The 25,239-nt window shown below is 46.0% G+C and overlaps 1 protein-coding gene across 1 annotated transcript in view; it reads right to left on the bottom strand.

Annotated features, from left to right (window-relative positions):
• Window positions 1–4,301: 4,301 nt before the first annotated feature.
• The window catches only part of LOC144504876 (5-hydroxytryptamine receptor 7-like), a 44,085-nt gene continuing 23,147 nt past the window's right edge, over window positions 4,302–25,239 (bottom strand). Inside the window, exon 2 of the mRNA XM_078230657.1 lies at window positions 4,302–5,073. Coding sequence (XP_078086783.1) covers window positions 4,302–5,073 — 772 coding nt within the window. The remainder of the gene's footprint in view (window positions 5,074–25,239) is intronic.

Raw genomic sequence — 25,239 nt, 5'->3', positions numbered from 1 at the left:
AAAATATTTCATGGGATGTGAGATTCGGGGGAACCTGGAGCTAAAGTGATGTCCCTTGGTTTGACCTGCCTGAACAACACCATCCTGCCATTCAGTTTTTAATCGATGCTGGAAAAATTGAAAGAAAATTCAATTGGGCAGATCATGTCAAACAACAAAGAACAAAGAAAAGTACAGCACAGGAACAGGCCCTTCGGCCCTCCAAGCCTGCACCAACCATGATACCTGTCTAATCTAAAACCGTATGCACTTACGGGATCCGTATCCTTCCATTCCCATCCTATTCATGTATTCGTCTAGTTGCCCCTTAAATGCCGTTATCATACCTGCTCCCACCACCTCCCTGGGCAGCGCATTCCAGGCATTCACCACCCTCTGTGTAAAAAACCTGCCTCGCACATCTCCTCTAAACTTTTCCCCACGCGCCTAGTACTTGACTTTTCTGCCCTAGGAAGGAGCATCTGACTATCCACTCTGTCCATGCCACTCAGAATCTTGTCATGGAACGAGTACAGATACTTATTTTGTCCAGAAACCATTTCAAAAGCTTCCAGAGAAAAGCCCCATATGGAGAACCACTTGTCTCCCTGTATCTTCAGCTCTGGCCTACACACTGTGCCTCCACAAGGCAGCCCCTAGGGGTGGGATTTTCCAGCCACCCTCGGCCCAAAACCGGAAAATCCCACCCAAGGTCAATGGATCTTTACATGGTCCACCACCCACCCGCTACGATTCCCGTGGCAGGCAGGATGGGAAAACTCCCTCCCTAGGACTGTAATCTCCTGTACCCAATTTCCCTTCATCAATAAATATCTTCCATTCCTAACGAAGCCTGAAGGATCTTAAACGAGGGGTGCCGTGCCATTACAATGATGGAAGCAGATTCAACAGTAACTTGAGAAAGCAAATTAGATTTCTACTTTAAAATGAAAGATCCGAAGGGCAGTGAGGAAAGAAGAGAGGACTGAGACTAATTGGATAGATCTTTCAAAGAACCCACACTGGTAGGGATGGCGTCCCGCTTGGTTCTATGATATGGGAAATAAATTGAAAGGGACTGCAGGTGGGTTAAAGGAGAACACAAGGCTCGTTAACTGGCAGTTAGGCTTTTATGTTGTTGACAAAGTTAATTCTGTAACCAACCTAATGAGCTTGTTTAATTACGTTAATAATTGTTAATTCAGTTCACCATCCGTTACACTGTTTAAAAGCAGTGGGTTGACATGGATACAGGGGTCAATTCCGGCCTCAGGTCACCGTCTGTGTGGTGTTTGCACGTTCTCCCCGTGGGTTTCCTCCGGATGCTCCGGTTTCCTCTCACATTCCAAACATGTGCAGGTTAGGTGCACCCTCGTGTCAGGGGGTTAGCAGGGTAAATATGTGGGGCTACAGGAATAGGGCCTGGGGTGGGATTGTGGTCGGTGCAGACTCGATGGGCTGAATGACCTCCTTCTGCACTGTAGGTATTCTATGAAGTCACTGCTACAGGAGTCACATGTTTATTCATTAGTGTCACAAGTAGGCTTACATTAACACTGCAATGAAGTTACTGAAACATTCTTGGGAAACTAATGCTGGGTTTGCTACCTGGACCATAAAGCCGACTGAAGTAGAAGGAGAGAATGCAATAAATATCTTGGAAGAAAATTGGGCTCACCTTTGGATCGAATTCCAGCCTGATCAGGGTCTCCAAGAGTGATTCTCACTCTCCAACTGCCCATTCTCACCAGAACGGGGTGGTACAGTGGTTAGCACTGCTGCCTCACAGCACCAGGGACCCGGGTTCGATTCCGGCCTTGGGTCACCGTCTGTGTGGAGTTTGCATGTTCTCCCCATACCTGCATGGGTTTCATCCGGGTGCTCCGGTTTCCTCCCACAGTCTAAAGATGTTCGAGTTAGGTGGATTGGCCATGCTAAATTGCCCCTTAGTGTCAGGAGAACTAGCTAGGGTAAATACACGGGGTTAAGGGGATTGGAACTGGGTGGGATCATGGTTGGTGTGGACTCGATGGACTGAATGGCCTCCTTCTGCACTGTCGGGATTCTATGATTCTTCGATGATTCGATGAACAACAGATGACTGACAGTTGAAAGTCTGGTTGTGATGGTGGTGGTGGTGAGGGTGGGGGGAGGGGGGAGGGCAGAGAGGGGGTGGGGGAGTTCCTGGTGCAGCTATCTGTCTGATGCAGCAACCATCAGGAAGGCTTTTCAATGAATGCTCAAATAAAGGAGGATTTATTTGCGAATTCAAAGCGTGACCCTACACTTGGTATTAAGAGGTCAAATCTGCAGTTTGTAGCCCAACACAAAGTCTCCCCCACTGTTTCAACTAAGACACAATCGCAAGGAGACCCAAAACTTAGGTTGAACCCACTGAAAACCCACTGAATACTAAGGAGCCCTGTTCAAGACTTTAACCGTGCTTTTTATTGAGAATTAACTGGACAAGTCTTTGTAGCAATGGATTGTAAACATGTAACCCTGCCTTAGGTGGTACTCTGGCACCAAGGTCAGTTGCTCTCACTGTGCCCCAGCTCTGCTGTTTCCCATTGCGATGTGTCCAAGTATATAGTAGCAAATCTTACCAAATTGTGCCAAGGAGTCTGGGTGTTCAAAGCCTCATTTCAGAGATTGGTGCATTTCCAGCACAGTGCTGTGGGAGTGCCGCACTATCAGGGGCATCTTTCAGGCTAGTCACTTTTTATATGCACTTGTGAGACATGGGCGTCGCTGGCTGGCCAGCATTTATTGCCCATCCCTAGTTGCCCGAGGGCAGTTGAGAGTCAACCACTTTGCTGTAGCTCTGGAGTCACATGTAGGCCAGACCCAGTAAGGACGGCAGATTTCCTTCCCTAAAGGACATCAGTGAACCAGATGGGTTTTTCCGACAATCGACAATGGTTTCATGGTCATCAGGAGATTCTTAATTCCAGATATTTTTTATTAAATTCAAATTCCACCACCTGCCGTGGTGGGATTCGAACCCGGGTCCCCAGAGCATTAGCTGAGCCCCATCTGCCCACTCAGACGGACATAAAAGATCCCTCGACCACTATTTCTAACAAAAACAGAAGAATTATCCCACGTGTCCTGTCCAACATTCCTCTCTCAAGCACATTACTGTAATTTTAAAAATCTAATCTTTATCTTATTGCTGTTTGCACAGCAATTTGGGCTGCCACATTTCCTACATTACAACAATAACTATGCTTCAAGAACGTACTTGGCTGTTTGTAAAGCGCTTTGGGACATCCTGAGGTCGTGAAAGGTGCTATATAAATGCAGGTCTTTCCTTTCCGGCGCAGTATAAATTAGTTTCTAAACCTGTGCCCATGCAGATACAATGTTTGCTAATGTTTCGTAATGTATTAACAGTGGCCAAAGCTTTAGCGAGGATCTGACAGTGTGTGTGTAATATCCCACGCCTCTGCGTCCAAACATTTTTAAAAATCCACAGTAAAATAGCCACCGTCTTAACACACCGGGGATCACATTCTGTGAACGGGAATAGCAAAAAACAAAGGGTGGTTTTAACATCACTTTGTTCGATAGTAAATATTCAATGACGTCCCAGTCCAAGACTAAATTCACCTTTGAGTGCAATGAATTTGTCCATAAGGCTACTTTCTGTCTTCTGTGGCTTTGATCGCTTTTCATAAATAAATTTATATTTTTTTCTTTAAATACAAGGCATCCTGGTTGAGTGTTTTAGGACATTACAAAGTCCACAAACAAAAAAAGCGACCAGCTTCGTGGTCCAACGGTTGGCTTTTCATGTCATTCTGCCGACTTCAGTTGCTTTCCAAATCCACTGTTCATGGCTCACTCTCACATTCTTAAAGACGGCCATTTACAAAGAACAATCCAGCACAGGAACTTGGCCCTCCAAGGCCGCACCGATAATTTGTGAGCGATTCTAAACCATCCTGTTTTTTGCAGTCACGTTCTTGGTTCGAATCGACTGGCAGATTGTTGACTTTGAACTCAACATTCCCTCCTCCTCGGGAGTTTTGTTGTGTTCTCCTCTTGCTATCGACGACGCCACCGGACGCAACGGCATTTTCTCCACCGCTGCTCAGTGCCATTCACTCGCCTTTGAAGTAAAGATGTTGCACCAGCTCCCTCTCGATGCCTGGCAGTGTTTGGATCCCTAATGAAGAAGAATCGCAGTTTCATTTTGCAAATGGGATCTAATATTCTGTAAGGTCTCCTGGAGGGCTTTCCGGTTCTGAGTTAGTTTCCAATCGATCTCCCTCTGGGCTGTCTGCTGAATTCCCTTGCACGATTTTCTGGGGTTCAAGTTACAATATGCAGTCGCGTCTCTCGGTGGCCTTGAGTGCCTCGTGCATGCTGGCAGCCGAGAGCCTGCGGTTGATGTTCCTGTACTTGCATCGCAGCAGGTTCCAGAAAGTAGTCCTCAGATCTCGGTTGAAAAAGGCGTAGATGAGTGGATTTATGAGGGAATTGGTGTATCCCAACCACAGCAACGTTCTCTCCAACCTGAGGGGCATGCAGCTGCATTCAATCCCGCAAATGAAGGGGCGGGCCGCCGACAGCAGGAAGAAAGGCAACCAGCAGAAGGTGAAGGCTCCGACAATAATCCCCAGTGTCCGGGCTGCCTTCTGCTCCCTCTTGAAGATAGAAATGTTCTTGCGGTCATGCTTGAGGAGCTTAGACAAGGTGGCGCATTCCTCTGCTGCCTTGGACCTCTTGGTGGCATGGTGGGCTCGAATGTCCTCCTCCATGTTGTAGACTCCGTCCTGTTCGTATTGGCGGGGGATACTCATAAACTTGTGCTTTTCTGCACTAATTTTGGCAGCTTTGTATATCCTGTAGTACATTATCAGCATGACAGTCATGGGGATGTAAAAAGCCACCCCAGTAGAGTAGACGGTGTAGCCAAAGTCTTGGCTGATGAGACACACCCGATCCACCGTGACATTTTTGGCCCAACCGAATAATGGCGGTAGGGTTATGGATGCTGAGAGGAGCCAAACGGTGATCACCATTTTGGCCATTGATCTCCCGTTTTGTCTCACCGGGTATGTCAAAGGACGTGTGATTCCCAAGTACCTGAAACACACAATCAGGGAAATGCATTCATTAACTCGAATTGCTCTTTATAGATGATACTGTAAAAACAGAAGCAGCTGCTCTTTTCACTTTCTCACTCTTAAACTTCACCCTCATGGCCCTCGTATTGATGCTGCTTCCGAGCTCATTAAATAATATAGTTTTATTAATGAAGCAGTCTCTTCGCCTCATGTTGCTGCCTGAGGGATTCTATCTATGCTTAACTCTGTTTGCTTCATTTATGCAATTACATTTAAATGCTAAACTTAACTTGACCACATTTTAAAACTCAGCAGGCATGCTGGGATTAGCTTCGAAGTTGACTGCATTTGTGAAAGGGAAGTAGGCTTCCTCATAAGCCAAAACGAAGCTTTTCATGGCACAGCTGCGAATTGTTTATGAAAGTTAGAGACAGGTTGCACCAAACAATTTCAATACGAGATAACAAAAACTTATAATTCTGTATTCAGCTCTATGTTTTCAGTTTGGGTCAAGTCTGTTCTCAAGACCTGTTCAGTCCAGAGTATGTTTTGAGTTCTTTGACAAGTACAGGACTGGCTTTTGCCAGTATCTCTATCTCCCCCTCTCCCTCTCCATTTCTTTGCTTTCTGAAATGTGTTAATTTTAAATTTTGCTCAATAAAAGAAATGCAACATATCAGTGCCGTCTCCGTCTATTCTGAGGGACGAATGGGCCCTACACTGCCCATCCACATACCATTCTGTCCCAAGACAGGTTAGCCCAACGCTTCCTAAACTGTGGGTCTCGACCCCAGATGGATGGGGGAGGGGAGGGGATGGGGGAGGGGAGGGGAGGGGGGGGGGGGGTTGCCACTGACCCAGCAAGTGGGCTGGCGTCCAGTGGATAGAAGAGAACAGGAGCAGTGGAAAGATGCAAACAAGGAATCTTGGCAACAATCTCTGGCATGGGTAAGGGAGCATCAACTTCCGGCCACAATTCGGGTGGAAATTGGGGCTGGGGGAGCTGACAGTTTTCTTGATGAGCTGGGGGGAGTGTCCCTGCTCATCCTGGACCAAAAGGCGTGCTAAAAAAAATCCTCAAGCGCCAACGAATCAGGGATAGCGTTCCTGCTGCTCTTAGACCACAAGGTGTGCTAAAAAAAACCTCAAGAGCCAGCCCCTGCATCTCAAACGTTCGGGCCTTCCCCTCGCTCACTGTTGTATTTAAGTCATTACACTGATGCTGTGATCCAGCTATAAGTTTGGTATGTTAAATAGGTAATCATTTCTGCAATTTAAATGGAAAAGGGGAACAGAAATGGGCTGGGTTGCCCAATCCTTTGATTTGATTTGATTTATTATTGTCACACGTATTAACATACAGTGCAAAATATTGTTTCTTGTGCGCTATACAGACAAAGCATACCGTTCATTGAGAAGGAAAGGCGAGAGTGCAGAATGTAGTGTTACAGTCATAGCTAGGGTGTAGAGAAAGATCATCTTAATGCGAGGTAGGTCATTCAAAAGTCTGACAGCAGCAGGGAAGAAGCTGTTCTTGAGTCGGTTGGTACATGATCTCAGACTTTTATATCTTCACACTTTTTGTATCCTAACACTTTACTCCCCCTCACACCCCCTCCGCCCCTCTCCTGCCTGTCAATCGGGGTTAAAATTGAGTTCCCAACGTCCATCGCTTTCATGAGTTTCCAGAGAGTCGGTTGCACCCTGGAAAGTAAATGTTAGCAAGAATGGAGAGAGGTCAGGTATAAAGGATTGTCACTAACCTGGTCCAGACGATCACTAATCTCAGCTGGATTGTCACTAATTTCACAAAAGCAAAATAAATAAATAGCTGTCTTGTCCAGATTGTATCTAACCTGACCCTAACTGGTTTGGATTGTCACTAACCTGGACTGGTTTATGCCAAGTTGGTCTGATCACACATATTCTAATCCCATATCTGTCAAAGTGCCTGCTATAAGTGATTGTTTCTTTGTAGCATTGTGAGATTTCATTAACAGGGAACTTGATTCATTTCCATTCAGATGTCATAACCTTTGCTAAAGTTAACTGTCAACGGGATCCTATGGTTCCAAACATGGACATTGTCTACGTAAAAGCTTCAATGCCCCTATATTGAAGGTAAGCAGTGGAGTTAACCCCAGAATCCCGGCCAACATTTGCTCTTCAATCAACATCACAAAAACAGATTATTATCTCACCACTGTTTGTGGGAGCTTGCTGTGCACAAATTAGCTCAGTAAGAAGTTTAACAACACCAGGTTAAAGTCCAACAGGTTTATTTGGTAGCAAAAGCCACACAAGCTTTCGGAACTCTTAGCCCCTTCTTCAGGTGAGTGGGAATTCTGTTCACAAACAGAGCTTATATGCTCTGTTTGTGAACAGAATTCCCACTCACCTGAAGAAGGGGCTAAGAGCTCCGAAAGCTTGTGTGGCTTTTGCTACCAAATAAACCTGTTGGACTTTAACCTGGTGTTGTTAAACTTCTTACTGTGTTTACCCCAGTCCAACGCCGGCATCTCCACATCACAAATTAGCTGCCATTTTCTCTACATTACAGCAGGCAATTGAAAGTCCTTGAAAGTGGAGCCACAGGTGGACACGGTGGTGAAGAAGGCATTCAGCATGCTTGGTTTCATTGGTCAGAACATTGAATACAGCAGTTGGGACGTCTTGCTGAAGTTGTGCAGGACATTGGTAAGGCCACACTTGGAATACTGTGCACAGTTCTGGTCATCCTATTATAGAAAGGATATTATTAAACTAGAAAGAATATGGAAAGGATTTACTAGGATGCTACTGGGATTTGATGGTTTGAGTTATAAGGAGAGGCTGGATAGATTGGGACTTTTTTCCCTGGAGCGTAGAAAGCTGGGGGGTGATCTTATAGAGGTCTATAAAATAACGAGGGGCACAGATCAGCCAGATAGTTAATATCTTTTCCCAAAGGTAGGGGAGTCTAAAACTAAAGGGCATAGGTTTAAGGTGAGAGGGGACAGAAACAAAAGGGTCCAGAGGAGCAATTGTTTCACACAGAGGGTGGTGAGTGTCTGGAACGAGCTGCCAGAGGTAGTAGTAGAGACAGGTACAATTTTGTCTTTTAAAAAGCGTTTAGACAGTTACATGAGTAAGATGGGTAGAGAGGGATATGGGCCAAACGCAGGCAACTGGGACAAGCTTAGTGGTTAAAAAAGGGGCGACATGGATAATTTGGGCCGAAGGATGTGTTTTCATGCTGTTTCCATCAATATGACTCGAGGATTACACTTTTAAAGGACTTTGTTGGCCGTAAAGCACTTTGAGATTGGGTGGTGGTCTTTGAAAGTGTTATACAAATACAAATCTTTCTTTGTCACACAAACATACAAAATGATAAATCGGAAAAGAGTAACTTAGCTTGTCCCAAAATAGTTTTGATGCACTTTGCGCTACACGGACCCACCATGACAACCTAACACATTGTACTCAACATCCTGTATAGCATGATCGCTTGTCAGAGAAACACACTCAGTTCTATCACATAATGGATTACAGTGAATCAACTGATTACTGCACAAGGCAGCAAACTGTTCCAGAGGTCTCTGTGAGAAGAAACACCTTTTGACATCTAACCGAGTTCAGAAGATGACCCAGATATCCCCTAATCTAAGCATTAGAAACAAAATCAACACAGTTCATTATTTTATGAGTCTCAATCAAATCGCTCATGTATCTACACTTTCTTAAAAGTGTGCAGCTCCAGTGCTGTAACCTATCTGAGTCCTTCAGTCCAAAGTTCATTTATTCATGTCACAAGTAGGCTTACATTAACACTGCAATGAAGTCACTGCGAAAATCCCCTAGTCACCATACTCCAGCTCCTGTTTGGGCACACTGAGGGAGAATTTAGCATGGCCAATCAACCTAACCAGCACGTCTTTCGGACTGTGTGAGGAGACCAGAGCACCTGGAAGAAACCCATGCGGAAACGGGGAGAATGCGAAAATTCCACACAGACAGTGACCCAAGCCAGGAATCGAACCCAGGTCCCTGGCGCTGTGAGGCTGCAGTGCTAACCACTGTGCCACCGTGCCGCCAGGTGACTTCAAATGAGGAGTGTTGTCCTCCACTTGCAAAGATTCTATCCTACAGAATATAAAGTACAGAAACAGACTATTTGCTCTAACTAAGACATACAGGTGTTTTCATAAGCTACATGAGCATCCTCCCACTGTTCTTCAGCACACCCTGTCAAAATAGCATAATCTTCTGCAGTGAATTGTTAAGATGATGCGTTGCCTGAAAGGTTGGTGAAAGCAGATACAATGGTAATGCTCAAAAGGAAATTGGAAAATACTCGAAGAGTAGTAATTTGCAAAGTTATGGCGCAACTTTCTTTCTTTAAAGTTTATTTATTAGTGTCTCAAGCCGGCCTACATTAACACTGCAATGAAGTTACTGTGAAAATCCCCTAGTTGCCACACTCCGGCGCCTGTTCGGCTACACTGAGGGAGAATTTAACATGGCCAATGCACCTAACCAGCACATCTTTCCGCCTAGAAAAGAGGAAACCGGAGCACCCAGAGGAAACCCAGAGCAGACATGGGGAGAATGTGCAGACTCCGCACAGGCCCAAGCCAGGAATCGAACCCAGGTCCTGATGCTGTGAGGCAGCACAAGAAACTATGCTGACTTTTTAAATTCATTTGTGGGACATGGGTGTTGCTGTCTGGCCAGCAATTATTGCCCATCCCTAGTTGCCCTTGGAGGGCAATTGAGAGTCTACCACATTGCTGTGGCTGTAGGCCAGACCAGGTAAGGTCGGTAGATTTCCTTCCCTAAAGGAAGTCGGTGCAGGCTTGGAGGGCCGAAGCGCCTGTTCCTCTGCTGTAATTTTCTTTGTTCTTTGTTCTGACATTAGTGAACCAGATAGATTTTTTCCGAAAATCAGCAATGGTTTCGGATCATCAGTAGATTCTTAGTTCCAGATATTTTTTATTGAACTCAAATTCTGCCGTGGTGGGATTCGAACCTGAGTCCCCAGAACATGAGCTGAGTTTGTGGATTAATAGTCTAGCGATAGTACCACTAGGCCATTGCCTACCCCTGACTGCTCAAGCTATTGGGCCTATAGTTACCCAGCTTGGGCTTATTACCTTTTTAATACTTTAGAAGGATACAAGTTTCCTTCCACACTGAGGGAACAGTACATCACTCTAACAGCATACGCTCATGAGTATGTATCCTGTTTCCTCAAGGTTTCTAGGGCGGATATATCATCTGAATTGGTAGCTTGATCTATTTTAAAATTTCTCATTCCCTCCATCTCTATTTTAATAATAACAATTTTAATGTCAACCTGACCATTTGCTGCTGTCATTTGACCATCACTTCCTCGAGTGGAGACTGACGTGACACATTTGTTTGGTATCTCTGCGCCTTAGCTTTTGTCTAATCCATCCTTGAGCAGTTCTCGATATGGTCTTTGATGAACCTGTCTCTTAATGCAGCTGAAAAAACTTTTCTCATTCCTGCTTTGTGTGTGCATTACCTTATTTCCCATTAACCTTTCAGCTGATCTAAAAGCAGCCTTGGTTTTCTTTGACTGTTCACAGCTTTTGTTTTCCCGGCTATTATATGCTTTCACTCCACAGAGACATTTTCCTCGTAGCCTTATTTGTCTCTGCACATAATCATTCAGCCGCCTTGGCTTATTTTTATGCCACAAACCCTTCTGTTCACTTTCACATCAACGAATCATAGAATCCCTACAGTGCAGAAGGAAGCGATTCAGCCCATCGAGTCTGCACTGACAACAATCTCACTCACTAACTCAACATATTTAGCCTGCTAAGCCCCCTGGCACTAAGGGGGGGATTTTATGGCCTCACTCGAGCGAGACTGGGAATCCCTGCCCGAGGTCAATGGACATTTTCGTTGTCTGCCCCTTGTCCGCTCCGATTCCGTGGCAGACGAGGCGGAAGAATTCTGGCGTGATGGTCAATTTAACATGGCCAATCAACCTAACCTGCACATCTTTCTAATCTGTATGCCTTAGTATATAACTATGAAATTCTGTTATGATTCACTCCAGGGATGTGGGCGTCGCTGGCCAGGCCAGCATTTATTGCCCATCCCTAACTGCCCGAGAGAAGGTGGTGGTGAGCTGCCATCTTGAACCACTGTGGCCCAGCAGTTCCTACAATGTCCCCGAGCCAGCTTTTCAGAGCCAACAGTGCACACACACACCCACACACACTCACACGCGCTCACACACACTCACACGCACCGACCCACACACACTCACACACACCTCCACACACACACACACACACTCAAACACACACTCAGACACACACACCCACACACCCACACACACACACACACACCCACACATTCACACGCACTCACACCCACACACACCCACAAACACACACACACACACACCCACACGCACACGCACACCCACACACACACACACACATCCACACACACTCACACCCACACACCCACACACATACCCACACACACATACCCACACACACATACCCACACACACACACACACACACCCACACTCATACACCCACACACACACACTCACACACACCCCCCCACACGCACACACACACACATCCACACACTCACACACACACATCCACACACACACACACACCCACACAAACCACCCACCCACCCACATACCCACACAAACACCCACACACACACGGACACACCGACTCATACACCCACACACATGCACACACCCACACGCACTCACACACACACACACCCACATACACACACACTCACACACACACACATCCACTCACACACACCTACAAACACACTCACACACATGCACACACACACACCCACATGCACTCACACACCCACACCCACACGCACTCACACACACACACCCACTCACACACACACACCCACATACCCACACAAACACCCACACACACCCACCCACAAACACCCACCTGCACACACACACACACACACACACACCCACAAACACACACACTCACATGCACATACACACCCACACACACCCACTCTCACTCACACACACACACACACACAAAGAACAAAGAAAATTACAGCACAGGAACAGGCCTTTCGGCCCTCCAAGCCTGCACCGACCATGCTGCCTGACTTAACTAAAACCCCTTACGCTTCCGGCGACCATATCCCTCTATTCCCATCTCATTCATGTATTTGTCAAGATACCCCTTAAAAGTCACTACCGTATCCGCTTCCACTACTTCCCCCTGCAACGAGTTCCAGGCACCCACCTCTCTCTGTGTAAAAAATCTGCCTTGTACATCTCTTTTAAACCTTTCCCTTTGCACCTTAAACCTGTGTCCCCGAGTAATTGACTCTTCCACCCTGGGAAAAAGCTTCTGACTATCCACTCTGTCCATGCCCCTCATAATCTTGTAGACTTCTATCAGGTCTCCACTCAACCTCCGTTGCTCCAGTGAGAACAAACCAAGTTTCTCCAACCTCTCCTCATAGCTAATGCCCTCCATACCAGGCAACATCCTGGTAAATCTTTTCTGTACCCTCTCCAAAGCCTCCACATCCTTCTGGTAGTGTGGCGACCAGAATTGAACACTATATTCCAAATGCCGCCTAACTAAGGTTCTATAAAGCAGCAACATGACTTGCCAATTTTTAAACTCAATACCACGGCCGATGAAGGCAAGCATGTGGTATGCCTTCTTGACTACCTTCTCCACCTGCATTGCCATTTTCAGTGATCTGTGTACCTGTACACCCAGATCCCTTTGCCTATCAATACTCCTAAGCCATTTACTGTATATTTCCTATCTGCATTAGACCTTCCAAAATGCATTACCTCACATTTGTCCCGATTAAACTCCATCTGCCATCTCTCCGCCCAAATCTCCAATTGATCTATATCCTGCTGTATCCTCTGATGGTCCTCATCGCTATCCGCAAATCCACCAACCGTTGTGTCATCCGCAAACTTACGAATCAATCCAGTTACATTTTCCTCCAAATCATTTATATATATTACAAACAGCAAAGGTCCCACCACTGATCCCTGAGGAACACCACTTGTCACAGCCCTCCATTCAGAAACGCACCCTTCCACTGTTACCCTCTGTCTTCTTTGACCGAGCCAGTTTTGTATCCACCTTGCCAGCTCACTTCTGATCCCATGCGACTTCACCTTCTGCACCAGTCTGCCAAGAGGGGCCTTGTCAAAGGTCTTACTGAAGTCCATGTCGACAACATCCACTGCCCTACCCTCATCAATCATCTTCGTCACTTCCTCGAAAAACTCAATCATATGTTACCCATAACACCATGCATCTTTATCTTATGCAGCAGCCTTTGGAGCAGCACCTTGTCAAATGCCTTCTGGAAATCCAGATACACCACATCCACAGGTTCCCCATTGTCCACTGCGCATGTAATGTCCTTAAAGAATTTCACCAAATTAGTCAAACATGACTTGCCCTTCATGAACCCATGCTGCGTCTTCCCAATGGGACAATTTACACCCAGATGTCTCGCTACTTCTTCCCTGATGATAGATTCAAGCATTTTCCCTACTACAGAAGTTAAGCTAACCAGCCTATAACTACCCGCCTTTTGTCTACCTCCTTTTTTAAACAATGGCATCACATTTGCAGTTTTCCAATCATACCCCATTTAGGATTATGTGACAATACTCTAACTCATTTTAGGTTGTAAGTTCCTACAGTATGCCTTGCTTTGATACATAGAGAAGAGTTATAGCTTTGTTGTTTTATCTGAAGAGGGATATTTTCTTGTCTTTATCATCGAGTCTTTGAGCAACATCTGGGCAGAAGCACAGGGACAAAAGTCCAGTCGGAAAGTTGGGAGATCTTCCATTGTGTTAAATGTCAGGTTAGGTCAGTTGGACTCCTTCTGTGCCCCAGATTTCCTATCACCTGGGAACCAATGAACAACCATGCAATAAAGTGAAAAATATGCCCCAATATTTGTTTATGCATTCATGCGATAAGGGCGTCGCTGGCTGGCCAGCATTTATTGCCCATCCCTAGTTGCCCGAGGGCAGTTGAGAGTCAACCGCATTGCTGCGACTCTGGAGTCACATGTAGGCCAGACCAGGTATGACCATAAGACCATAAGACATGGAGCTGAATTAGGCCACTCGGCCCATCGAGTCTGCTCCGCCATTCAATCATGGCTGATATTTTTCTCATCCCCGTTCTCCTGCCTTTTCCCCATAACCCCTGATCCCCTTATTAATCAAGAACCTATCTATCTCTGTCTTAAAGATATTCAATGACCTGGCCTCCACAGCCTTCAATGGCAAAGAGTTCCACAGATTCACTGCTCTCTGGCTGAAGAAATTCCTCCTCATCTCTGTTTTAAAGGATCGTCCCTTTAGCCTGAGGTTGTGCCCTCTGGTTCTAGTTTTTCCTACTAGTGGAAACATCCTCTCCACATCCACTCTATCCAGGCCTCGCAGTATCCTGTAAGTTTCAATAAGATCCTCCCTCATCCTTCTAAACTCCAACAAGTACAGACCCATGTATGTTCCTCATATGACAAGCTCTTCATTCCAGGGATCATTCTTGTGAACCTCCTCTGGACCCTTTCCAAGACCAGCACATCCTTCCTTAGGTATGGGGCCGAAACTGCTCACAATACTCCATATGGGGTCTGACCAGAGCCTTATACAGCCTCAGAAGTACATCCCTGCTCTTGTATTCTAGCCCTCTCGACCTGAATGCTAACATTGCATTTGTCTTCCTAACTGCCGACTGAACCTGCACATTAACCTTAAGAGAATCTTGAATAATGACTCCCAAGTCCCTTTGTGTTTCTGACTTCCTGAGCAATTTCCCAATTTAGAAAATAGTCTATGCCTCCATTCCTCCTTCCAAAGTGCATAACCTCACACTTTCTCACATTGTATTCCATCTGCCACTTCTTTGCCCACTCTCCTAACCTGTCCAAGTCCCTCTGCAGCCCCCCTGTAACGACAGCAGATTTCCTTCCCTAAAGGACATTAGTGAACCTGATGGGTTTTCCGACAATCGGCAATGGTTTCATGGCCATCAGCAGATTCTTAATTCCAGATTTCTTTTTAATATCGAATTCAAATTCCACCATCTGCCGTGGCGGGATTCGAACTCGGGTTCGAATTAGCTGAGTTTCTCGATTAATAGTCTGGCGATAATACCACTCGGCCATCGCCTCCCCTATGTTACAGCATCAAAACAAATGGCTTCATCTATAATGCAGGTTATGAAGCCCTGTGAGATAAAGTGTATCGACAGCCCAGCACCTTTCATATATTCCCAATTTTAATGTCTATTGAAGTCTGAGGAAGAGAAGCAATTTGAATAATTAATCTGACCTTTGCTGTTTAAACCACTGTTCAATCTGTTGTCGCGCTTGAAATAGTCTCTCGCTTTAGAGCCTTATAAAAGTAATGAAGCTGCAAATTACAATGGCTGCTAACGACCTGCATTTTTATCGTGCTTTTAATGCGTTGAAATGTCCCAAGGCACTTCACAAGAGCGCTGTCAGTGAAAACATTGCGACACCAAGCCGCAGAAAGAGATATCAGCAAAGGTAAAATTGTTGGTTGCTATGGAGTGTTATAAATAAGTGCCTTCCTATGTGAATGTACGGAAAAAAGATGGCGCTGGAGTGAGGCGACTTCTTGCGAGCTGTCCCCAACATACCCTCTAATTCTATTTCTTACTCTCGTCTGTGCTTTTAAAACTTAACTCCAACTCCTTTAAACCGTCTAATAATGTTCTCTTTAAATCTCTTACAGACTTGTAGATCATCCAAACCATCAGACTTTTGAATCGTAGAATCCCTACAGTGCAGAAGGAGGCCATTCGGCCCATCGAGTCTGCAAGAACCACAATCCCATCCAGGCCCTACTCCCGCAACCCTCGTTTACCCTGCTAATCCCCTTGACACTCGGGTCAATTTAGCACGGCCAATCAATCTAACCCATACATCTTTGGACTGTGGGAGGAAACTGGAGCACCCGGAGGAAACCCATGCAGACATGGGGAGAAAGTGCAAACTCCGCACAGACAGTGATCCAAGGCTGGATTTGAACCTGGGTCCCTGGTGCTGTGAGGCAGCAGTGATAACCACTGTGCTACCGTGCTGCCCTGTGAACCTACCTTATATTAAGCTGATCTTTCTCTTCACCCTATCTGTAACTGCAACACGTCTTTGGCGGGTATGAGCGTGCGCTAGTGATGTCATCGGCAGGGCAGCTTTCCACAGGTCGAGTCTTACCACGAGGGACCTGTGTAACTGGCTGTCCCCAGTGCTGAGTCCATGCTGTACTAAATTTCGATATTTTTAATAAGTAAAGAAGAATGAATATCACAAGGCATTCAACTACCTTTTTGTGGCCAAATGTGGCTAAATAGGAATGGGGAAGCGATGGCCTACTGGCATTATCGCTAGACTATTAATCCAGAAACTCAGCTAATGTTCTGGGAACCTGGGTTCAAATCCTTCCAACCTCTTTAACACCTCAGTTAGATCACCCATTGACTTTTCATACTCAATAGAATACAAGCCTATTCCATGTAACCTGTTCTCAAAAACGTAACCATTTTAGCTACATGTCAACTGGACCTGGCTGCCTGCCTTAAGGGGTCAAAGTTGATTATTAATGTAACCTCTCCAATAGTCCTATAGAATGTTGTGCTCCAATAAGAGCAGTGTGGCCCCTGTCTCCAGTTGCTGCAGAAAAGGGGGACCTCCCCTGATTTGATTCGTTTTAATTTATTATTGTCACATGTTTTAGTATACAGTAAAAAGTATTGTTTCTTGCACGCTATATTGACAAAGCATACTGTTCATAGAAAAGGAAACAAGTGAGTGCAGAATGCAGTGTTACAGTCATAGCTAGGGTGCAGAGAAAGACCAACTCAATGCAAGGTAAGTCCATTCAGAAGTCTGACAGCAGCAGGGAAGAAGCTGTTCTTGAGTCGGTTGGTACGTGACCTCAGACTTTTGTATCTTTTTCCCGATGGAAGAAGGTGGAAGAGAGAATGTCCGGGGTGCGTAGGGCCCTTAATTATGCTGGCTGCTTTTCCTGAGGCAGCGGGAAGTGTAGACGGAGTCAATGGATGGGAGGCTGGTTTGAGTGATGGACTGGGCTTCGTTCACATCCCTTTGTAGTTAGAAATTACAGCAGGTCAAACTTGAACAGAAAGAATGTGCTGGGGTGGGGGAGTGGGTGGGAGGGGGTAAAGTCATGATACTCGTTTGGAGAGCCAGTGCATACAAATGGCTTCCTTCTGCACCGTAACAATTCCGTGATTGATTGATACAGTCAAGCTTACAATGTATGGAGGCAAAGAGTCTTAATGCATTCCCCAATCCTATTCGCTAGTCCCTTTAGCCCATTTTCCTTCATCTACCCATCCAATTTAATTGTGGATGTTGACAGTTTTTTTGCCTCAACCGCTAACCCTGGCTAAAAATGCCCAAGCCTCACATCTGCAAACAAACAAATGGAAGCGAGAGAACACAAGCAGGAGTGGCACCTTACGGAACAAATCAATAAAAGCCACCACACATCCAAACTGTGCTAAACCACACTGTAACATGTCTCAATTAATTGAGACTCATCACTTCCTTGAAAAACTCGATCAAGTTAGTGAGACACAACCTCCCCTTTACAAAGCCATGTTGCCTCTCACTAATATGTCCACTTAGTTCCAAGTGGGAATAAATCCTATCTCGCAGAATCTTCTCCAATAATTTCCCTACCACTGATGTAAGAGTCATCGGCCTGTAATTACCTGGATTATTCTTGCTACCCTTCTTAAACAAAGGAACAACATTGGCTATTCTCCAATCCTCTAGGACCTCCCCTGTAGCCAGTGAGGATACAAAGATTTCTCTCAAGGCCCCAGCAATTTCCTCCCTTGCCTCTCTCAGTATTCTGGGGTATATCCCATCAGGCCCTGGGGACTTGTCTACCTTAATGTTTCTCAAGAACCCCAATACCTCCTCCTTTTTGATCTCAACATGACTCAAACTATCTACACACCCTTTCCCAGACTCATCATCCACCAAGTCCTTCTCTTTGGTGAATACTGATGCAAAGTACTCATTTAATACCTCGCCCATTTCCTCTGGCTCCACACATAGATTCCCTCCCTTGTCCTTGAGTGGGCCAACCCTCTCCCTGTCTATCCTCTTGCTCTTTATATGTGTATAAAAAGCCTTGGGATTTTCCTTAATCTTGCTGGCCAATGATTTTTCGTGGCCTCTTTTAGCCCTCCTTACTCCTTGCTTAAGTTTCTTTCTACTTTCCTTGTATTCCACACTTGCTTCGTATGTTCCCAGTCTCCTAGCTTTGACAAATGGTTCCTTTTTCTCTTTGACTAGGCTCACAATATCTCTCGTTATCCAAGGTTCCCAAAACTTGCCATACTTATCCTTCATCCTTACAGGAATGTGCCGGTCCTGAATCCCTATCACCTTACACTTGAAAGCCTCCCACATGCCAGATGTTGATTTGCCCTCAAACATCTGCCCCCAATCTACATTCTTTAGTTCCTGCCTAATATTGTTGTAATAGGCCTTCCCCCAATTTAGCACCTTAACTGGAGGACTACATTTCTCTTCATCCATCAGTACTTACTGAATTGTGGTCACTGTTCCCGAACTGCTCCTCTACTGAAACATCGACCACCTGGCCGGGCTCATTCCCCAATACCAAGTCCAGTATGGCCCCTTCCCTATCTACGTATTGTTTCAAGAAACCCTCCTGGATGCTCCTTACAAACTCTGCCCCATCCATGCCCCTAGCACTAAGTGAGTCCCAGTCAATATAGGGGAAGTTAAAATCTCCCACCACAACAACCCTGTTACTTTTACACCTTGTATGTGTACGTGTGTGTGCATGTGTGTGTGTGTGTGTGTGAGTGTGTGCATGTGTGTGTGTGCGTGTGTGTATGTGTGTGTGTAAGGGTGGAGTGCGTATGTATATCTAACTCACTCCAAACTTAAGGTTTTCATTCACCCTCATCCCACACACCAACTCGCACTCTCACCCACTCTCACAGTAGGCAGGGGGGTGGAGTGGGGTGAGTGAGTGAGCACCCTCAGACTGGTAGTGAGCCAGACACACACGCTCTCCCACAGGGGGGGGGGGGGGGGGGGGGGTTTAGCTCAGCAAACTGTTTCTTTCACCCATCAGCCTTTTCCTTTTGAAATTCATGCTTAACGTTGTACCAAACCTTATCTTTCCCAAATTTGTCCATTGGCCCCTTGAGTGAGAAAAATAATTAAAACCACCTGGAAAGGTTGGCCAAGCCTGCCCAAGACCCAACCATCCTCAGCTGCTTCATCAATAACCTTCCCACAACACAAGGTCAGCAGTGGGGATGGCCATTGATGGTTGCATAGCAACGTTCAGTAACATTCACAACTCCTCAGATATCGAGGCAGTCTCTGCAGCGAGTAACTCAAACTTCTGACCCTCTAAAGCCTGTTTACCATCTACAAGGCACGAGTCAGGAGTCTGATGGAATACTCTCCACTTGCTTGGATGAGTGCAGTTCCAACAACACTCAAGAAGTCCAATCCATCCAGGATAAAGCATTCCACTTAGAAACATAGAAACTAGATGCAGCAGTAGGACCTTCAGCCCTTCGAGCCTGCTCCGCCATTCATTATGATCATGGTTGATCGTCACAATCAACATCCTAAGCCTATCTTCCCCCCATATCTCTTGATCCCTTTGGCCCCCAAGAGCTATATCTAATTTCTTCTTGAAATCACACAATGTTTTGGCCTCAACATGCATGGAGAACATGCAAACTCCACACAGACGGTCACCCGGGGCGGGAATTGAACCCAGGTCCCTGGTGCTGTGAGGCAGCAGTGCTAACCACTGTGCCACCGTGACGCCCGAATTCATGCCTGAGTGTCCCTGGAAAGGGAGTATGTGGTGTCCACTCCAGTATGTTTCTGTTCCCATTGGTGTCTGGAATGGTGCTGGAATGTATTATCTCCACCCAAAATATGATTTTAATTTGCTGATTTTCCTTCAAAATGCTGGGCGGGATTTTCCGGTCGCACTCGTCCCAAACCGAAAAAAATCCCGCCCAAGGTCAACAGACCTTGGCATCTCCCGCTCCTCCCCCCCCACCCCCCACCCCCCACCCCACCCCCCCCCCACCCCACCCCCGCAGCCCCCCCCCCCCCCCCCCCCCCGCAGCCCCCCCCCCCCTCCCTCCACCTGCCCTCTACGAGTCCCGTGGCGGGTGGGATGGTAAAATTCCCCTGTTGGTTTTGTTACAGTGCCCCTTTAACGGCTAGTTAGTTAATTAGTTTTAATTTGCATACTTAAACGAGTATAAAGACAGAGAGCTAGAACACTGGGTTAGTCAATGGGAGGCAGAGAGCTGTAATGCTGCATTGTGTGAATAAACCTACTATCAAGGGAACGATCTGTGTCTCGTTCACCATCTGGCTTGCGTCCATTAAACAGTTCTCATTAATAATTACCACTCCACCTCTATCATCCAGCCAACTAATGATCCAATTTGTATTTTAATGCTTGTTCCTACTCAAGGCAGTCTAAGAGCAGACACTTGCTGCTAGGGACGTCCACCAGGAATGAAATCGGCTGCCTGTAACTTGCTATCCCACGTCAATGAGGCCCCAGAGTGTCAGAGAAGTAGCTCTGTCAATTCATCTTTGTGGATCAACAGCAAAAACATTATTTTGCATAATTGGGTCCAGAAAATAAGAGCAAATTCCCCACGTTAGCAATGAAGCAGGCCCCATCTGATCTTCACGAGTATATGAAAATCAATGGTACTATTTTGAGGAAGAGCGTGAGAGATATCATAGAATCATAGAAACCCTACAGTGCAGAAAGAGGCCATTTGGCCCATCGAGTCTGTACCGGCCACAATCCCACCCAGGCCGTAGCCCCATTTTCCAACATATTTACCCGCTAATCCCTCTAACCTACGCATCTCAGGACACTAAGGGGCAATTTTAGCATAGCCAATCAACTTAACCCGCACATCTTTGAACTGTGGGAGGAAACCGGAGCACCCGGAGCATCCCCACACAGACACGAGGAGAATGTGCAAACTCCACACAGACAGTGACCAAAGCCGGGAATCAAACCCAGGTCCCTGGAGCTGTGAAGCAGCAGTGCTAACCACTGTGCTACCGTGCCGCCCATGAGATATCATAGAATCATAGAAACCCTACAGTACAGAAAAAGGCCATTCGGCCCATCGAGTCTGCACCGACCACAATCCCACCCAGGCCCTACCCCCATATCCCTACATATTTTACTCACTAATCCCTCTAACCTACACATCTCAGGACACTAAGGGGCAATTTAAGCATGGCCAATCAACCTAACACGCACATCTTTGAAATGTGGGAGGAAACCAGAGTACCCGGAGGAAACCCACGCAGACACGAGGAGAATGTGTAAACTCCACACAGACAGTGACCTAAGCCGGGAATCGAACCCAGGTCCCTGGAGCTGTGAAGCAGCAGTGCTAACCACTGTGCTACCGTGCCGCCGAACCGTACCGTGTATATCCTCAGTGTCCTGCTCAATATTTATCCATCGGAACAACATCACAAGAAATAGACTATCTGTTCTTTACCACATTGCTCTTTGTGTGAGTTTGCAGTGCACAAATTAGCTAGTGTGTGTTATACATTGGAACAGTGGTTACACTTCAACAAGGAGGCAATGGTCAAGTGGTATTATTGCTAGATTATTAATCCAGAAACTCAGCTAATGCTCTGGGGACTCTGGGGTTTGAATCCCGCCACGGCAGATGGTAGAATTTGAATTCAGTAAAAAAATAGTTCAGATCACCAACAACCGGTCCTGGTCCTCCCACATCGTCACTATAGTTAAGAAAGCCCACCAATGCCTCTACTTTCTCAGAAGATGAGGAAATTTGGCATGTCAGCTACGATTCTCACCAACCTTTACAAATGCACCATAGAAAGCATTCTTTCTGGTTGTATCACAGCTTGCTATGGCTCCTGCTCTGCCCACGACCGCAAGGAACTACAAAAGGTCGTGAATGTAGCCCAATCCATCACGCAAACCAGCCTCCCATCCATTGACTCTGTCTACACTTCCCGCTGCCTCGGCAAAGCAGCCAGCATAGTTAAGGACCCCACACACCCCAGACATTCTCTCTTCCACCTTCTTCCATCAGGAAAAAGATACAAAAGTCTGAGGTCACGTATCAACCAACTCAAGAACAGCTTCTTCCCTGCTGCCGTCAGGCTTTTGAATGGACCTACCTTATATTAAGTTGATCTTTTTCTACACCCTGGCTATGAGTGTAATAGGATGCACTCTCTCGTTTCCTTCTCTATGAACGGTATGCTTTGTCTGTATAGCGCACAATAAACAATACTTTTCACTGTATGTTAATACATGTGACAATAATAAAACAAATCAAATCAATATCTGGAATTAGGAGTCTACTGATGACCATAAAACCATTGTCAATTGTCAGAAAAACCCATCTGGTTCACTAATGTCCTTCAGGGAAGGAAATCTGCCGTCCTTACCTGGTCTGGCCTACATGCGACTCCAGAGCCACAGCAATGTGGTTGACTCTCGACTGCCCTCGGACAACTAGAGATGGGGAATAAATGCTGGACAGCCAGCGACGCCCATGTCCCACGAATCATTAAAAAAAAACACTTCATTCTCTGTGAAGCATTTTGAGACATCTAGTAATCAGGAAAAGTGTGATATCAAAACAAGTCTTTCTTCTCCACGGGTCTTTTTATTATTTGTGTCATGAGTAGGCTTATATTATCACTGCTGTGAAGTTGTGTGAAATCCCCTAGTCGCCACACTCCAGCGCCTGTTCCGGTACACTGAGGGAGAATTTAGCATGGCCAATGCACCTAACCAGCACATTTTTTGGACTGTGGGAGGAAACCAGAGCACCCGAAGGAAACCCACGCAGACACAGGGAGAACATGCAGACTCCACACCCTTAACTCGAGGAATTAAGGGCTATGGGGAGAGAGCGGGTAAATGGAGTTGAAATCAACCATGATTGAATGGTGGAGTGGACTCGATGGGCCGAATGGCCTTACTTCCGCTCCTATGTCTTATGGTCTTATGATCCAAGCTGGGAATCGAACCCGAGTCCCTGGCGCTGTGAGGTAGCAGTGCTAACCACTGTGCCACCGTGCCACCCTTGCTTGTCCCAGTAATATTTCCAGTTTTCATATTCATATTCTTCAAAATAGCACCATGGGATACCTTATCTGCACTTATAGAGGGTTTTAGTTTAACAGCTTATCTGAAAAACAGTACCTCTGACAGCACAGTACTCCCTCAGTGTCTTACTGCACCGTCAGCCTTGATTTTTCTCTGCTCAAATCTCACAGTGGATCTTGAGCCTACAACCTTCTGACGCACAAGGCAGGAGTACCACCAGCTGAGCCACAGATGGGCTCAGCAGCTCCGAGCGCAAGTCACCACCTTCCAAGAGGAACAGATTGAGAAGAAAGAAAATAGAGGACATGAACCAAAAACAATTAGGCAAGTGGAGTCCCCGAGGGCTAGATCCTGTCACACATAATGTCCACCAACGACTTTGAAAAAAGTCTTGTGAGGAGTTAGCCGATTTTAATCAGATAGCATTGAAAAATATATCAGCCTGAGTGAAAGCAATGGCATGTTCTAATCCAACAACCTTCTCAGTCACAAAAGCATGCTGCAGGTGTCCCTCAGGATTGTGTTCCAAGCACTTTCAGCTACTTCTTGAATTACCTTAATAAGAACTTGAGAAACAGGGTCAAAATGGGTTCGAATCCCGCCACGGCAGATGGTGGAATTTGAATTCAATCAAAAATATCGAATTAAGAATCTACTGATGACCATGAAACCATTGTCGATTGTCAGAAAAACCCATCTGGTTCACTAATGTCCTTTAGGGAAGGAAATCTGCCGTCCTTACCTGGTCTGGCCTACATGTGACTCCCGAACCACAGCAATGTGGTTGACTCTCAACTGCCCTCTAAGGGCAACTAGGGATGGGCAATAAATGCTGGCCAGCCAGCGACACCCATATCCCACGAATGAATAAAAAACAGGAACCAGAGTGGGCTATTCGGATCCTCTAGCCAATCAACACCATCATTCAATAAGATCATGAGTGATCTGACTGTGGCCTTACCTCCACTTACCTGCCTGTCTCCCATAAGACATAAGGCCATAAGATATAGGAGCAGAATTAGGCCATTTGGCCCCTCGAGTCTGCTCTGCCATTCAATCATGGCTGATATGATTCTCATCCCCATTCTCCTGCCTTCTCCCCACAACCTTATCCCCTTATTGATCAAGAACCTATCTATCTCTGTCTTAAAGACACTCAATGACCTGGCCTCCACAGCCCTCTGCGGCAATGAGTTCCACAGATTCACCACCCTCTGGCTGAAGAAATTCCTCCTCATCTCAGTTTTAAAGGAGAGCCCCTTCACTCTGAGGTTGTGCCCTCGAGTTCTAGTCTCTCCCATTAGTGGAAACATCTTCTCCACGTCCACTCTATCTTGGCCTCTCAGTATTCTGTATGTTTCCCATAACCCTTGACTCACTCGTCAATCAAAAATCTGTCTAACGCAGCCTCCGTTGCATCCTGCAGCAGTGAATTCTAAACACTAACAAACCTCTGAGAGAAGGAATTTGTATTCATCTCCATCTTAAATGGGAGTCCCTTATTCAAAACTGTGTACCCTGGTTCAGGATTCCCCCACAACGGAAAGCACCTTCTCAGCATCTATCTTGTGGAGGCCAGTATTTATTGCCCTTAGACTGAGTGGCTTGCTGGGCCTTTTCTGAGTCAATCATATTATTGTGGACCTGGCTGTTGCATGTAGGTCAGACCAGGTAAGGATGACAGATTTCACTGAAGGACATTAGTGAATCAGACAGATTTTTACAACAATCGACAATGGTTTCATGATCATCATTAGACTTGTAATTCCAGATTTTTTATATTGAATTCAAATTTCATCATCTGTCGTGATGGGATTCGGACTGGCTCCCAGTGGTTTATCCTGGGTCTCTGGATTACTAGTCCAGTGAAAATATATCAATGCCACTGCCTATCCCACAAAGGTAGTGGTGTGCTGCCTTCTTGAACCGCTGC

Source organism: Mustelus asterias, chromosome 1 (genome assembly GCF_964213995.1).
Source record: "Mustelus asterias chromosome 1, sMusAst1.hap1.1, whole genome shotgun sequence".
NCBI lineage: Eukaryota > Metazoa > Chordata > Chondrichthyes > Carcharhiniformes > Triakidae > Mustelus > Mustelus asterias.
Note: the sequence above shows the minus strand (reverse complement) of the source record. Positions and strands in the feature narration are given on the sequence as shown.